At 39.6% G+C, this 16,926-nt stretch overlaps 3 protein-coding genes across 8 annotated transcripts in view; 1 reads left to right on the plus strand and 2 right to left on the minus strand.

Moving 5' to 3' along the window:
* Positions 1-2,271, minus strand: part of L2HGDH (L-2-hydroxyglutarate dehydrogenase) — a 57,687-nt gene extending 55,416 nt beyond the window's left edge. For all 3 annotated transcript variants that reach the window (XM_028495840.2, XM_028495839.2, XM_007119389.3), the window contains exon 1: positions 1,832-2,271. In XM_028495840.2, coding sequence (XP_028351641.2) covers positions 1,832-2,271 — 440 coding nt within the window. The remainder of the gene's footprint in view (positions 1-1,831) is intronic.
* The window catches only part of DMAC2L (distal membrane arm assembly component 2 like), a 19,404-nt gene continuing 4,585 nt past the window's right edge, over positions 2,108-16,926 (plus strand). Inside the window, exons 1-5 of one of the 3 annotated variants that reach the window (XM_007119391.4) lie at positions 2,108-2,196; positions 7,901-8,012; positions 9,264-9,472; positions 10,058-10,229; positions 12,007-13,185. In XM_007119391.4, coding sequence (XP_007119453.1) covers positions 7,906-8,012; positions 9,264-9,472; positions 10,058-10,229; positions 12,007-12,121 — 603 coding nt within the window. In that variant the 5' untranslated portion in view covers positions 2,108-2,196; positions 7,901-7,905 and the 3' untranslated portion in view covers positions 12,122-13,185. Of the gene's footprint in view, positions 2,197-7,890; positions 8,013-9,263; positions 9,473-10,057; positions 10,230-12,006; positions 13,186-16,926 lie in introns of those variants that run through there. The other 2 variants (XM_028495844.2, XM_024116326.3) reach the window with 2 other exon arrangements.
* The window catches only part of CDKL1 (cyclin dependent kinase like 1), a 67,527-nt gene continuing 65,439 nt past the window's right edge, over positions 14,839-16,926 (minus strand). For both annotated transcript variants that reach the window (XM_028495843.2, XM_028495842.2), the window contains one exon: positions 14,839-15,583. In XM_028495843.2, coding sequence (XP_028351644.1) covers positions 15,476-15,583 — 108 coding nt within the window. In that variant the 3' untranslated portion in view covers positions 14,839-15,475. The remainder of the gene's footprint in view (positions 15,584-16,926) is intronic.

Here is a 16,926-nt window from a genome sequence, read left to right on the forward strand (position 1 = left end):
TAAGATCCAGCTGAAAGAATAATATAAAATAAGATACTATTTACAATAGCGACAAAGCAATATGGGAATCTAAGATTTAACGTAAGAAAAAAGAACTTCACAGAGAAAAATTTTAAACTCTATTGAATAACAAATGAGGGACTTCCCTGGTGGCGCAGTGGTTAATAATCCGCCTGCCAATGCAGGGGACACGGGTTCCAGCCCTGGTCCAGGAAGATCCCACATGCCGCGGAGCAACTAAGCCCCTGTGCCACAACTACTGAAGCCCGCGCGCCTAGAGCCCGTGCTCCGCAACAAGAGAAGCCACCGCAATGAGAAGCCCGCGCACCGCAACAAAGAGTAGCCCCTGCCTTCCGCAACTAGAGAAAGCCCCTGCGCAGCAACGAAGACCCAATGCAGCCAAAAAAATCAACAAATAAATAAACTTTAAATAACTAATGAGTATGCATAAATGAAAAGATATGCCAAGTTCATGGATAGGAAAACTCAAAATTATAAATAAGTAAATCTCCCCCAAATCTATCTACCTAATATAATTTCAATAATATTTTCAAAATAATATTTTAAGATACTAAATGTTATATAGAATAAAGGTCTGTAAGTAGTAAAGCAATTAAAAGAACAAACAAGTGCAAAACTTCTAAAACTGATGAAAATCTGAATAAGGCCGGTGGATTGTGCTAACGTCAACTTCCTGGTTTTGATACTGTTATTACAGTTATGTAAGGTGTTGCTGGGGTAAATTGGGTGAAGAAGGGTACATGAGAGCTCTCTGTTCTTTTGCAACTTCCTATGGATCTATAATCATTTCAAAATAAAAAGTATAAAAAGAAAAAATAAAAAGTATAAACAAAACCTTCACTAACCTTACCCTTCTTCCCTTAAAAAAAGGTTCCCAAAAGAGCTGTCTACAAACCCCCACGATGAATCATAAATCCTATCCCACTCTAATTCCCCTCCAATCCACTAATACACAGCAGCCAGAATCAACTTCTGAAACATCAACATTTAATCACTTCTTTAAAACCCTTTAAAAGCCTCCCAGCGCTCTTAGAATAAAATTTCACGTGTAGTTAAAACAAAAACTGTGCTGTGATGTAGCCCCTCTCCGGTGTCATTCCACACCATCTCTGTTCCGCTAAGCTCTAGTTACACTCATCTTTCCCACATTCTAGTTCCCAAAACAGCCAAGACCTTTCCAGCTTTGAAACCTTCGCATAAACCATTCCCTCTACAGAAAGCAGAGAAAAACAGTAGTTGCGAATGTTGTCTCCAAACTTCAAATCACACGACGCTGAATTCTGCAGGGTTTGATTAGCAACTAACTGAGCTGCTTCTCACAGGGGCAACTCTATGCAGCATGCGTGTGCCAGGAACTGACTGATATAAGACCGGTTTTAGATCTTCCAAGTAACATCAGGAAGGCCAGCGAATAAACAGCATATTTGATTGCTTACAGTGTGTTAGGTCCTTTAATTCTCAAAACGACCGCTTAACGTGACAGACTAGGATCCTATTCACAACTGAGCCTTTAAGGAGCTTAAGTAAACCGCCCAGAGTTGAATAGGAAGTGGCGGGGTTGTATTCAAAGCCAGAACTGTTCTTTACCTCTACTCAACACTGCCTTTCTTATTCTTTTCCTCTCGCCCACAAACCTACAGATGGTCCAGGCAGGTAGCTCCTGGCATCATAGGTTGGAGCCGGGATTCACAGGATCCCGACCCTCTCCCACGCCGAGGACAGGGAAGTAGCGCAGGGGCAGAGGTCCAGCACGAGGCACCTCTGAGAGAAGCAGCGCAGACCGCGGGGGGTCGGGCCAGCGGCTACTCACCTGGTGCTGGCTCTGCGGCCGCCCTGGCACAACATCCAGGCCTTCCCCGGCACGGGCGCGCACGCCGCGGAGAAGCCCCCGGGAAACCCCCTGCGGGCTAGTCCGCAGACACTTCCTAGGTAACGTAGCGCCAGCACCATCGCCTGCGCCTCCTCCTCTGCCTCAAGCCCCAGGAGCCGGCCCTTGAGCCCTACACTGCCCAGGTCCAGGCGCTCTCTAGCCCCGCCCCCAGGCAGAGGCCAATGAGGGGCGCGCCTTCGCCCCACGTGAGAGCAGCCGCCAGTGGCCAATGGACTCGCGCGGCGGAGGGCGAAGGGCAGGCCGGCGCCGCCGTGGACGCTAGCTCGCTCCCTCCTTTTGACGCTGTGAGTAGAGGAGCTAGGCCCCGGGTGGGGCGGGTCTAGGGTGGTGGTTACCCTCTGCCCTTTCCCTTCTCCCATCGCTAGGCTGACTGAAAATCTGGCCCGCCGAGTCGGGCGTCCTCGATCTTCACCGCTGAGCGGACTTGGGGCCGCGGGAAAAAGTCGGGATGATTATGGTGAAAACTGTCGTTTGGGCAGGCCCAGCGGCCTCCCTTCCTCCCGCCAGGCCCCGCCCCTCTCGACCCCGCCCCACGTCACTCAAGGCTCCGCCCCTCAACCCCGCCCCCCCTCAGCCCCGCCCCGCGTCACTCGAGGCTACTTGCAGGGCACCGAGATCTCCAACCCGGCTCCCACCCAGTGGAGTGGCCACTGGAGGGGCGCTCGCTGTCCAGCCCTAACTCTCTCCGAAGGGAGGCTCTGTCATGGCAACGCCTGATAGCCTGCAGTCTTCTGGACTTCCATATATGTGGCTCCTGGCGTGCCATTCATTCATTTATTGGTCCTGTAAATATCGAGCGGCTAGATGAACCAGACGGCTCGGTCTCTGACATCATTTAGCAATCTATTTCCTTTTTAAAAAATCCTGGACCGAGATATACTTTTAAATATGCTGTGCGGGCCTGGGAACAGCGACTCACCTGTGCAGGTCACTTCACCCCTGTTTGTTTATCTGTAAAATGAGGGAAGTGGACCGTGTAATGTATGAAAGACCTGCGTTAAATTACGTGATCCTTTATCACCATGCCTGTTTAACTAACATTTGTTCTCTCTGCTTGATGGAAGTTTTAAAATTTTTAGGGTCAGGACAGCTGAACAAAAATAGAATCATTAACTTTATTGCTGGAAGGACTTATACTTGCCTTTGTGAATTTGGCTCCAGTTATTAGTCGGGTAGTGTGGGGAAGTCATTTCACCTCTTTGCCTCAGACCCTTCTCTGTGAACTAGGAGTAATAGCAGGATCTCCTTCATAGGACTTTTGTGTGGATTACATGAGATAAGGCTCATCAGATGTTAGCACAGTAAAGTGCTCGATAAAATGATGGCTTTTATTATGTTTATATGGTTTTATCACCTGAACAGTTGTACATGTTTTCTTTATTTGCGAAAATAATGTGGAATGTTGCCTGCTTGTTCATGACAAATAAAAAAATAAGAAATGGTTATTTTTTTAGTTCAATTTTTTAGTTTTAAGCTAATGTAGATTCCCATGCAGTTGTAAGAAACAGTAGAGATCCTGTGTACACTTTACCCAGTCTTACCCAATGGTAACATCTTGTAAAAGGATAGTACAATAACTCAACCAGGAAATTGACATTGACACAGCCCATGGATCTTATTGAGATAACCGCAGTTTTACCTTTGTGCATGTATTTAGTTCTGTATAGTTTTTATCACGTGTAGGTTTTTTTTTTTTTTTGGCCACGCGCCGTGGGGCTTTTGGGATCTTAGTGCCCCAACCAGGGATTGAACCCCAGCCCTTGGCAGTGAGAGCTCAGAGTCCTAACCACTGGACCGCCAGGGAATTCCGCATGTGTAAATTCTTGTATCCACCACAGGCAAGCTACAGCACAGTTCCATCACCACCAGGATCCCTCGGTTGTCCTTTTATAACTACACCTCTCTCCTGCAAGGCACCCTCTTCCCCGTTCTAGTCTCCCTTTCTAAAATTTTGTCATGCCAAGAATGTTACATAAGCAGAATTATACAGTATGTAATTTTCTGGAATTGGCTTTTTCACTCAGCATAAGCCCTTGAGATCCATCCAAATTGTTGCATGTATTGATAGTTCATTCTAATTGCTGAGAAGTATTTCATGGTATGGATGTACCACAGCATGTTTAACCATTCACCCATTGAAGGACATCTGAGTTACTTTTAGTTTTTAGCTATTTCCAATAAAGCTGCTATGAAAATTAGTGTACAGCTTTCTGTGCGAGCCTGTTTTTGCTTTTCTGGGATAAATGCCCAAGAGTCCAATTGCTGGGTCATATGATAAGCGCATGTTTACTTTTGTAAGAAACTGCCAAACTGTTTTCCAAAGTGGCTGTACCATTTTACATTCCCACCAGCAATGTTGAGTGATCCAGTTCCTCTTCAGTGTCACCAACTTTTGGTACTATCACTATTTTTTATTTTAACCATTGCATGGGATGTAGTTGATTTGTTACTAGGTTGAGTACAGAATTATACAGTTCTAGGGTCTGTGGTCAGGCTTTCATGGGTCAGCCCAGAATAGTGACTTTTTTACTACACTGTGATTTTGAGCACATGCTTCTTAGTTTAGCAAAGTGAAAGAACTCAAAATACACATGCTCTTTTTATAAAATTTTCTCTGCTTACCTTCTCCTCTAGGCTTGACTGTACATTAATTTGTTTCATTTAGATAATCTCACATTAAGAGCTCACCTTACATTCATTCACCCTGTAATGTCTTTGGCTAGAGACATTTGTGTTCCAGCCACCACCCTCCTCAGCTAAGAATTCGTGTTCATTTTCCATCTAGGTCAGAACCTATGTGAAATTAGTTCAATGAGTGTCAAGCGATATTAGCCTAAGAGTGGCTTTTGGAACCTTTGCTTCTCATTTCTAAGCAATTGCTCTGCTGTTCTATTTCACTAGACTCTAGACACCTCAGGAATAAGAATTGGCATCAATAATGGATGAATTTGCAGTGAAGTGGGGTTATAATTTGGAGAGAAAAAACTCCCCAGTTCTGACACCACCCACCCCTCTCTTCACACTTTTACTGCCCTCAAGAACGAGTTGGCTAGTTCAGTCTTTTTGACCACTAAAATAGCCAACGTTTTGAATAGCCCACCTAAGTAATTATGCTTCATATGTAAAAAAAGAACTTCCACTTAAAAAAAAAAAGACTTGTTTATATGCAGATTGGGGGACTCTCCATATCCTATTTTGAGTCACACATTAGAGGTCTGGTCTTCTCTAAGTCGTGAACATAATAGCAACTTTTAGAAACATCTTTTACAAACTTATGGCTCTAAGCTGTGTTATGATAGTAAGAAGAATTTTTAAAATAATTTTAATTCCTAAATTATTTATCACAGTGGTAATTTAGTAGTGGTTATTTTTTAACTTGCATTTCACTTTTTCTTTTAATTTATTAAAGCTAAATTCATCAACTCACCACCAGAGGTCTCCTCTTTCCCTCTAGAAAGCATTCTCAGAGGTAGCTGCTTGAATTCATCTGAAATGCCTAATATCAATTAACAAAGTAGCAGTTGAGAATGCAAAAACCTACCAATTAGTTTTTTTAATTTATTGCTAAATAAAAACTTAATTTTCATGTTTAAATTATTTTAAATATAATATCTAATATTTTTAGAGACCATAAGCTGAAGTAAATTTGGTTTAATCTTTCCCTTAAGCTGAAATACAAGGTGGGCCAAAATGAATCAAGTGAAAGTACTTCAGTTTTCACAAACCTCTCTAATTTACCCACTTAATGAGTTTCCCTGGTTTCTGCATAACAATGTATCACCCATTGAAGATGATTAATTGCCAAATATTTATTAAACTTGCATTAGGGGATGGTGCTGTGCTAGGTGCTAAGAAAAATGGAAATGAGTAATATGTGATTCTTGCTCTTCCTTTTGCCCTTCATACTTTTCTTTTTTCTGCCTAACTGGAAACTCTTAATCATCCTTTGAGACCCATCTCAGAAGACACCTCTAGTATGAAGCCTATCCCTCACTCCCTTCTCTAAGCTCTCACAGAACTTGTCCATACCTCCATTAAGACATCGTGTTGCATGTTATTCATTTGTTTGTATGTCATCTATACATATATGGTACATATACTACACATTCTATGAGGACAGGAACGATGTTTTTCTCGGTCTCTCTCTCCTGTGTTGTTGTTTTGTTTTGCTTCTGTCTTGCCATTGAATCTCTTGCACTAAGTATAGCAGACATTCAATATTTATTGCATGAACGAATGGATGGATGGAGATGGCATTTGGGTAAGGTCTTGAGGTTGGGGAAGATTTCCATAGGATTCTGGGGGGCGGGGAGGGATGGTAAATGGACGGAACAGCCTGAGTTGAAGCCAGAAAGCCCAGATTTGTAAATAAGGTTGGCAGCCAAATGAGTTACTGAGATGAGCACAGGTGGAGAGAGATTTAACCAAAAGCTGGAAAGGGCTGAGAATGTGGGAGGAAGTAGCAGGGGGAGAAGTTTGCAGTAATGAAGGCAGAGTGATGATGGAGAAGGGATAAAGAGGCTAGTAGATGACCCCAGGGTTCTGTCCTCAGACCTCAGCTCTCTTTGTTCTACAACCCAACATCCTTGGGCACTTCCTCAGCTCTAAGGTAGTTCCCACTCAGGCCTCTTTCTAGTCCTCTTCTTTTTCCTGAGTTCTAGAACCATCCAACAACTGAGGAAAGAGCCCTGGACTAATAAGAGAGAAAACTAGGTTCCAGTTTCAGCACTGCTAACAATTAGCCATGAAACATTGGACAAGTCCCTTTAAACACATGCGTTTATTAATACCCCACCTTGTTCCAGAAAGGATTTAGGGTGTCAGCAAGTTACTTATTATCAGGGCTTCAGTTTCCTCATCTCTAAATGACCCTCAATCTTGATGCTACTGTCTGAGTAATATTCCTGAAGCATAGTTCTAACCATGCCAGTGCTCTGTGCTAAAATCTCAATGATTCCCAGCCACCTGCAGAAGACAAACTGTCTGGCTGATCATGGGAGACCCTTCCCGATGTGACTGTGACCTCTTCTCATGACCCCCATGTGCTGAGCCAACTGAACTACAACATGCCTTAAAGGTTCCTGCCTCAGCTTATCACCTGACCTACATTTTCCTGGCATCTTTGTCTATTGAAATCCTTGTGTGTCTTTAACTCTTTTGAGGTATTTTCCAGGTTCTATCATTTATTTTAACTACCTGGTAACTTGTTTTAGCTCACTCCACCCTGCATTAAGTTGTCAGCTCCTCAAAGGCAGAGACCATGTTTCATTTATCTTTGTTTTCCCCCCAGCTGGCACACTATCAGAGAAACTTGAATTGAAATAAATCAGGTTGAGACCCAATTCCAAATCGCCTTCTCAACTCATAGTTATGGGTTTTTACAGCTGGAAATCATCTGAGCAAATCATCTCATTTTACAAATGAGAAAACCAAGGGTCAGAGAGGTGAAGTTACTTGCCCAGTCTTTCCCAGCTGCCCTTGTACAGCTCTTGCTTTGCACTGTTCTGGGGACACTACTTGCAGCCTTGTGATAGGAAGATCTGTTTCCACGACTCCTCTCCTCTTCTGGATGTAAGTGTCTTAACCTTGACACATTGCTCCTTAGGTGATTTTAGTTTGTCATTTTGGTATTGGAAATGTAGATTGGGACTGGAGCTGGTTTCAGTAAATTTGTAGATGCACTGCCTGAATGGACACCAGGTGGCACCACTGCAGGCTGACTCCAGTTGAGGAGTAAACAAGTAGAAAGAACAATGTCAAGGCTGGAAGGAACCATAGAGACCATTCAATTCAACCTCTCATTTTTGCAGCAAAAGAAACCAAAAAACAGACAGGAGTAACTTGCTTAATAACTATTGAGTGGCAAGTGAGTCATCAGCTTTATCAGCACAAGAGCACTGACTCTGAAGTTGTAAGGTCAGTTACTGTATGTATGGGACTCTGATTGCCAGCTGATGATCTAATATGAATACCGTTTTATGTGTCTAGATCAAATGATGCTGTTTGGAAAAATTTCCCGGCAGTTCTGTGGCTTAAAGAAACTCCCGAGGTCACGTGACTCCCGATACTTCTGGGGCTGGTTGAATGCAGTGTTTAATAAGTAAGTTACTCTAACTAAAGTGAAGAAACATGGGAATTGTTACAGCTTGATGAATTCCCAGTAACTAATTTGGTTATTTCTTGTGTTTCACATGTTTTTTGTGTCGTGCATGCAGTACGATCCTAACTTTCTTTTAAAGCAAATAAAACAAGCACTGAATAAATATAAAAAAAATAGATTAGAGAATATTAACTGTCTGGGTTACAGAACTTCTGTGACTCTTCTTATTCATCCTTTCAATGCCTTTCAAGTTTTCTGAAATGAACATTTATTACTTTTGTAATCAGAAAAGCTCAGTAAATGTAATTTTAGAATATTTTATTCTATGGCTTCTTAAGGGATGTAGTTAACCTTTTGAATACTATCAACGGAAATCAAGGTTTTAAAAAGTTAATTGGGGGACTTCCCTGGTAGTGCAGTGGTTAAGAATCTGCCTGCTAATGCAGGGGACACGGGTTCGAGCCCTGGTCCGGGAAGATCAAGCCCGCGCACCCAGAGCCTGTGCTCCGCAACAAAGAGAAGCCACCGCAATGAGAAGCCCGCGCACCACAATGAAGAGTAGCCCCCGCTCGCTGCAACTAGAGAAAGCCCGCATACAGCAACGAAGACCCAACGCAGCCAAAAATAAATATATAAATAAATTTATTTTTAAAAATAAAATTAAATAAATAAAAAGTTGGTGGCATGCTTAGAAATATCATTTTGAAACTGACAAAACTAACCTCCTTGTTGCTTAATATAGCATTAATACCACTAACTAGAGAAAAAGGCATATGTTAAAATTAATGACTATCACTTAATGACATTAATTTGAACAAAGGTTCAAAATTATTCCCTTTTTAATCTTTTGTCATTAATAAAAATGATAACCAAGTGTAGTCATTCATTCAAAACACAGATACTGAGTACCTCCTGGTGTGAAGCTATTGTGCTACATACGAATCAATGAAGACTCAATGTCTGCCTGATAAACTCACATAAGAATAACATGCCTTGACAGAGTTCACTTGAAAACAAAAACAAAAGCAAAAAAGGTAGCAGGCAGAGCCATTGAATGTTTTCTTTACATGGATTTCACTAATATATTTGAGCCATTGAATGTTTTCTTTACATGGATTTCACTAATATATTATCTCCCTCCTCATCATGTGAAGTGAAAAGTGGTTGCTATTCTGTATTTACGTTGGTGAACATAGTTAAGAAGCTAGTGATTATAGTAAAAGCTACCTGCTTTTGTTCTCTTGCCAACAGAGTGGATCATGAACGCATCCGCGATGTTGGCCCTGACAGGGCAGCGTCCGAGTGGCTGCTGCGCTGTGGGGCTGTGGTGCGCTACCACGGCCAGGAGAGGTGGCAGAAGGACTACAACCACCTCCCGACAGGCCCTCTGGACAAATATAAGATTCAGGCAATTGATGCCACTGATTCTTGTATCATGAGCATTGGATTTGATCACATGGGTAACTCCCCTATCATTTGTTATGGGAGATGCAGGTGATTTGCAACTGCAACATTTGGTTGCAGTTGACTCACTGTTACAGTCATAGGTGTGTCCTTTTTGCCTTTTTGAGTCCAATCCAGCTTGTTTCTTCCTGTGTATGATATTTCTTTTCAAATTAAATAGAGGTTACAAATACCTTTCTCCCTGCACTAAGCTTGTCTCTACATGCCTTTATTCTGTGCTTTATTGACTTAAAATTCAAGGCCTTGTTTGTCAAATTATCTTTGTCAAACTTCTGTCATTGAGAAACGCTCACTAATGTACAAATAATTATATCCACACAGCTTCTGCTTGTGTGGGCATTTCTTTCCTCCAGTGCATTGGGCTTCTGACTGCAGAATGGCCCTGTCCATCAGCACAACCTGTATAGTGAATACCTTGTATGGTTAATAGGGTGACTAATCGTTACTGTTTTCCTGGGGCTAAGAGGTTTCCTAGGACTTAGGACTTTCAATCCTAAAACTAGAACAATTCTGGGCAAACTAGGATAGTTGATCATCTTAATGGTAAATCAGGTTCTTAAACTGTACTTTTTTTCCCCCAGAAGGCCTACAGCATGTTGAAAAAATAAGGCTATGCAAGTGTCACTATATTGAGGATGACTGTTTGGAGAGACTTAGTCAACTTGAAAATTTACAAAAAAGCATGTTGGAAATGGAAATAATTTCATGTGGGAATATCACAGACAAAGGTATCATTGCTTTGCATCACTTAAGGTAGGTGGTCAGTGCCAAAATGGAAACTTGATAATGTTAAGGTGAATAATCGGAATTTAAAACAGTAGAGAGGTGGTGTCTTTTTTTTAATTCTGAAAAATATAATTTATGAAAATGACTTAACTGTCAGCTATAATATTTTAAAACAGTTTAAATTACCACCCTTAATATGTTATGGTTGTACTGCATTTTTTAGGGAGCATCTTTTGAAAACATCGACCTACATAAAGCACCTAGCATGGTTCCTATTACAGAAAGCTTTCAATAAGCACTAGCTATTATACTTCCTCCCCATCTTTTAATTTCCCCTATGTTCTTCCAATAACCTCAGCGTCACAGAAGTCTGAGAAATCTTAAACATTAGAACCAAAAGTACTAGATTGTTTATCTCTTACATTAGTTGAGGCTTTAAGGCTTCACCTTTTAATACACACTTGGCTCCTTTAAGAACTTTCCCAATTTCTTTTCCTTTCTAGGTTAAGATTCATATTTTTTAAATTCAACTTACTTAAACTAAAAACAAAAACATGAAACCGTTCACCCATTTCTCCCACTCCCCACCCCGTGCCTTTGGCAACCACCAATCTGTTCTGTGTATCTATGAGCTTGCTTATTTATTTTTAGCTCCCACATATAAGACATCATACAATATTTGTCTTTCTCTGACTTATTTCACTTAGCATAATGCCCTCAAGGTCCATCCAAGTTGTTGCCAATGCAGAATTTCATTTTTTTATGGCTGAATACTACATCATTGTATACATATACCACATTTTCTTTACCTAATCCATCAATGGATGCTTAGGTTGTTTCTGTATCTTGACTATTGTAAATAATGCTGCAATGAACATGGGGGTACAGATACCTTTTCGAGTTAGTGTTTTTGTTTTCTTCAGGTAAATACTGAAAAGTAGAATTGCTGGATCATATGGTAGTTCTGTTTTTAATTTTTTGAGGAACCTCCATGCTGTTTTACATATGACTGCACCAATTTACAATCCCACCAACAGTGCACAAGGACTCCCTTTTCTCCACATCCTCACCAACACTTATTTCTAGTCTTTTTGATAATGGCCATCTAACAACAGTGTGAGCTGATATCTTATAGTGGTTTTGATTTGCATTTCCCTGTTAATGATGTAGAGTATCTTTTCATGTACATGTTCTCCATTTGTATGTCTTCTTTGGAAAAATGTCTATTCAGATATTTTGCCCATTTTAAAAATTGGATTGTTTGGGGTGTTTCCTATTGAGTTGTATGAGTTCTTTATACATTTTGGATATTAGTTCCTTATCAGATATATGATTTGCAAATATTTTCTCCCATTCAGTAGGTTGCCTTTTCATTTTGTTGATGGTTTCCTTTGCTGTACATAAGATTTTCAATTTGATGTAGTCCCACTTGTTTATTTTTGCTTTAGTTGTTTTTGCTTTTAGTGTCAGATGCAAAAAATCATCACCATGACTGATGTCATATTTTATATTTAACATACAAAGGAGTTCTATGCCATAATATACATAAAATATTTGGAAGAATTCAGCAGCATTATTGATGTAATTCAGAACAACTAAACTGTCCGAGGTCTGGCTTAGTGCCTAGCATGAATTTCATTTAAAGTAGTACTCTAAGACTGCCGTTCTAAAAGTCATTTTGAAAGTGTAGGATGATATGAACACATTCTGTGTGTAGCTTTTTTAAGTCAATAAAGCAAGTTTATTTTTAATGCTATAAGAGTAAAGGCCAAATTAAATTAACTTTTAAAACTTTCTCTTGCAGAAACCTCAAGTATTTGTTTTTAAGTGATCTTCCTGGTGTAAAAGAAAAAGAAAAAATTGTCCAAGCCTTTAAAACATCACTGCCTTCTCTGGAACTAAAATTAGACTTGAAGTAAAATAATGATATTCAGTAAGTGTCTTATTTCAATATAAAGTATCATGTGCAATTGTTGATCCTAAACAGCAACAAATATTACAGAACTATAGAATGTTATACCACAGCATTCTAGCAGAGTCCATCATGTAGAAAATAAACATTCAGATGTGATTCACTAAAGTTACTAAGTTAGAAGTGAGAATTTAGGTACATTAAATCATTTTAAGAAAAATGCAAACCAGGTACCATTTTAATTCTTATATATTCCTTATTTTATATCAATCCTGTATAAATATCTCTTGATATAGATACTTAAGAGTTCTTTAAAATGATTTAAATGTACAACACAGATATTCTTTATTTTTAACAGTAATTTGTTACATTTTACTTTAAAGTTATTGAAGCATGTTACTATAAATATACAATTATGAAAAACTGAAAGCTAAATTTCAGATTCACTGATGGAGTCAATTATGCAAAGTAGTCAGAGGTTGCTGGGGCATTCATATTGCTTCCCAGGATTTGCATGCATTTGTCATGATCCTGCATTCCTGTGCTCTTTATACCATACATCCTTTCTCTGAATGAACAGTTTCTGGCTAATTTGTCTATTTTGTAGGCTTAGTCTAGTGTCTTATTAAAACTAGACATAAATACCTGGCTGGATTTAAATAGCTTTGCTGATTGCAATAGAACAGAGGAAACAATGATGAAGGCCCGCAGAGCTATACTTACTTTCTGCTTAAATTAAAAAACGGCTTCAAACAGAAAAATTTAACATGTCAATTAGAAACTAATTTGTATTCCCTCATATATGTTGGATAGTACTTCCCATGAGCTCAAGGGACATCATAAGACGTATAAGCACAAAATTCACTTTACATCTAGAAAGCAGTGATAAAGAATATCATAAATAGGTATAAACAGATCTTTATTTTTACCTGCTTCAAATGGTCCTGATTCTATTATTGTTAGTTATATGCCAACTTGTCTGTGGATTTCTGTATGTTTGGTTTGAATATTAATCTGTTGAATATAACCTTGACTGGAGATAATTTTAAAATAAACACTTTCTGTGATGCAGCATTAAAGTAGAAAAATGAATTTTAGTTGTGTTAGGAACCAGCTTATGTAAATAGCACATACCATAAATGATATACTGTTTACTAATATAATTGCCACTGTCATTTTAAAAATCAGAAAATAGTAAATAAAAAAATGATAAGGATGTAGAACAGTCTCATATGAAACAGGGGTGATTCCATGCTGAAGGAAAGATCACAGATATGGTTAAATTAAGTATAAGCATATATTTAATAGAACTCATTAGAAAAAAATGACCACTTCTGTCTCAACCTTGTTTGATTACTATGTGATGAAGCAACTGATTGACCACAGGTTAGTCTGGAGCTACTTTTCTACTCTGAATGGTATTCCTTAAAACTACTGGATAAATTAGGCAGTTATAGTCATCTGCCTCGTCAGGTACACTGTTGCGGGTAAGGAAAAAAGGAAAAACACAAAATGTAAACTATTAGCAGAAGTTGGATGTCCTTCTTTGTCATTTGAATCAAGTCTACATAACAAGAATTAGATTATACTGTGACTAGCATTTAACCCTCTATCAGCTCTATGCAAGAAGCTACATACATTAGGAAGCCTCAGGATATCAGTAAACTGGCTGGGGTAGCCAAAATTATTGAACAGATGACAGAATTTGGTGGATTACTTAGCAGTAAGTGAATAAGGTCAAATGCTCTCATGAAGAAAATTAACATAGCAGTAAACTGAGAATGCAGAAGAAAGGTTTTGAAGATACAGTAAAACACATCTTCAAAAACCATGGCTGAGGACTGCTAGGAAATAGCAGCACATCAATCAAAAATGGGGTTGAGTTGGGCTTCTCTGGTGGTGCAGTGGTTGAGAGTCCGCCTGCCGATGCAGGGGACATGGGTTCGTGCCCCAGTCTGGGAAGATCCCACATGCCGCGGAGCGGCTGGGCCCGTGAGCCATGGCCGCTGGGCCTGCGCGTCCTGAGCCTGTGCTCCGCAAAGGGAGAGGCCACAAGAGTGAGAGGCCCGCGTACCGCAAAAAAAAAAAAAAAAGGGGGTTGAGCAATAAGAAGCAGACGTCAGCTTCATATTGCCCTTGTGTCCAGGGGACAAGGATGAAAAAGCTTTTTGAATAGGAGCAATAGGCCAAATCAAAGCTAGTTATGTCGTCATTTTAAGTATCACTGTACAAAGCTAGGAATTCTCAACAATATCGTTTTGGTCTATCTTCTTATTAGTTGTTAATTTTTAGTTGTTAGGTTGGTATATACACACACATATATATGTGTGTGCACTATAGATATACACATGTACACATACAGTGTAAAAAGATATTTCAGGGAAAACATCAGCTTATAACCTTATGTCTATTATGAGCCAAGTAAAAGCTCATAAGCAGTTTCTTCCAAAACCCAGATCACTATAGTCCTGCCAGTATCTCTGTCTCCAAGTCTGAGGCTGAGCTGGAGAGAATGAAGTACTAATTACTTTCAGGCTGGCAGGCTCAGTTCCTGTGAAGCCTGTAAATCTTGTTCTACCCCTGGGTCAGCTGCCAAGCTTCATGCCATTGTTTGCAAGGGGAATTGGGTGAACAAGTGTAGATGGATTATAGTAAATCCATCTTGCCTGCAAAAATGACTAGGATGCATCCTTTACTAAAGGTAAAGACCAAAGTATATGTAAGAAATGTCTATAAACGTATCATTAAATATATAAGCATGTAAATTATAGTCTTTTATGATAATCCATATGATTTTAAATATTTTAAACATCTCATATATTCAAAAAAGTTTCAATATATAAAAATCAAGAGCTAGAGCAAGCAGGAAATGGAATTTTAAACATTTTGGTTTCAAGAACCTTAACTCTCCTTAAATACGATGAGAAAATCTGAAAAGGCAGGAGATAGGACACAAAGCAACAGAGATCCAAGGAAACATATATGGGCATTCTGTAATCCATTTTTCACTTGTTGCATATGGTACAATTGAAGCATAAATTTTTTTATCTCTAATTTTGCTGGAGGTATGGGCGAGTGCAGTAGATAGTTTATATTCTGTCCATAAGCTCAGCTACTTAGATACAACAAAAATAAAAGTGAAAATCCAAAGATGTTTTTCCTTTCTGTTCTGGACACCATCGTCAAGCATGGAACACTGCCTCTGGAATTTCCCTTCACGTCTTGCCAAGTGGCCTCCCCCAGTTAGTTACTTATGTTTTCTCCTGATGTTTTTTTCAACATTGTGATTGTTTTCAATCAAATGTATGTTTTATTCAAATTAATGATCAATTCTTTTTTTTGTTATCAATCTCCAAGCTCTTCAAATGTTTGGAAAATGGTAGTTAAGTTTCTTGGTGTTATGGTAGTACTTCTTGTCATCCAAAGCTGGGAGGATGCTGTTGCTAGTCAGCTGAGGTAGGTACTGCAACTGAAAATATGAAACACAGAATTACGTTCAATGCCGTACACTTTTTTCATTATTGATAACACATCCAAAAGAGGTAAACAAACAACTTTTCCAGCACAGAAATACTTTTTCTGCACAGAATCCAGGATCTGAGAAAGGACAAAATGTTTAGACTTGGTCTCTGCTCAGTGGCGGAATTGAAAGATGTGGAGCTCACCCCCTCCCATAAATTTGGTCTCTGCTTTTTCTTTTCAACATTTATTTTATATTATAAAGCAAAACATGCACATTAAAGGAAATTTAGCAAATACGAAAAAGAAGGGAAAATCTACATGTTAACATTACTGGACAAAAGCATAGATTCATGGGGGTTAAAAGCTTGCTGGGACCTTAGGGATCATTTAAGCCAATATCTTGTCTTGTAGTGAAGAAAACTGATGTCTGGAGCACTTAGGTGATTTGCCCACCTACTACCTTAGTTAAAAAGGCAAAACTGCTCCTTTCATCCTGCCGGAAAATGTTTGAATTTATCATCAATGTCAAATGAAAGTAAGGGAACACATTTTTTTTTGTACAGTACTATATGGCCTTAGGTATCTGAAAAACAAGTACTTTTAAATCAAACAATTGGGGCCTACAAGCAACACACAAATTAGTTGGGTTCCCCTAGTCTTTCAAGTAAAAATATTTCCATCAAGACCCTCTTTTTTTTTTTTTTAATTGGTGCCTATTTCAGTGGCATTTATGGGCAGGTGGCTCATCCTGAGGTTCTAGTCACAACTCTGCTACAAGTCTCACTTTCTGCCTTTGACAATCCACTTTTTTTTTTTTTTTTTTTTAATTTTTGGCTGTTATCGGGTCTGCTGCTGCGTGTGGGCTTTCTCTAGTTGTGGTGAGCGGGGGCTACTCTTCGTTGTGGTGCACGGGCTTCTCATTGCAGTGGCTTCTCTTGTCGCAGAACATGGGCTCTAGGCGCGTGGGCTTCAGTAGTTGTGGCACATGGGCTCAGTAGTTGTGGCTCATGGGCTCTAGAGTGCAGGCTCAGTTGTTGCACATGGGCTTAGTTGCTCCGCGGCATGTGGGATCTTCCCAGACCAGGGCTTGAACCCATGTCCCCTGCATTGGCAGGCAGATTCTTAACTGCTGCACCACCAGGGAAGTCCCACTTTTTAAAGTTTTAATTCCAGTTTCTTTAAAAGAAGGGATGAGGTTTTCTAAAATCCTTTGTAATTCAAGGGTTCTAAGATTCTTGAATACAAAGAAACAGCAAGATAAGGGGTAACTCTGAGGGGAAAGTCTATTTCCAGTCTGTTTTGCATTAAAAGCATTCTTTTTTTTTTTTTTTTTGTACGCAGGCCTCTCAC

Source organism: Physeter macrocephalus, chromosome 11, assembly GCF_002837175.3.
Source record: "Physeter macrocephalus isolate SW-GA chromosome 11, ASM283717v5, whole genome shotgun sequence".
Lineage (NCBI taxonomy): Eukaryota > Metazoa > Chordata > Mammalia > Artiodactyla > Physeteridae > Physeter > Physeter macrocephalus.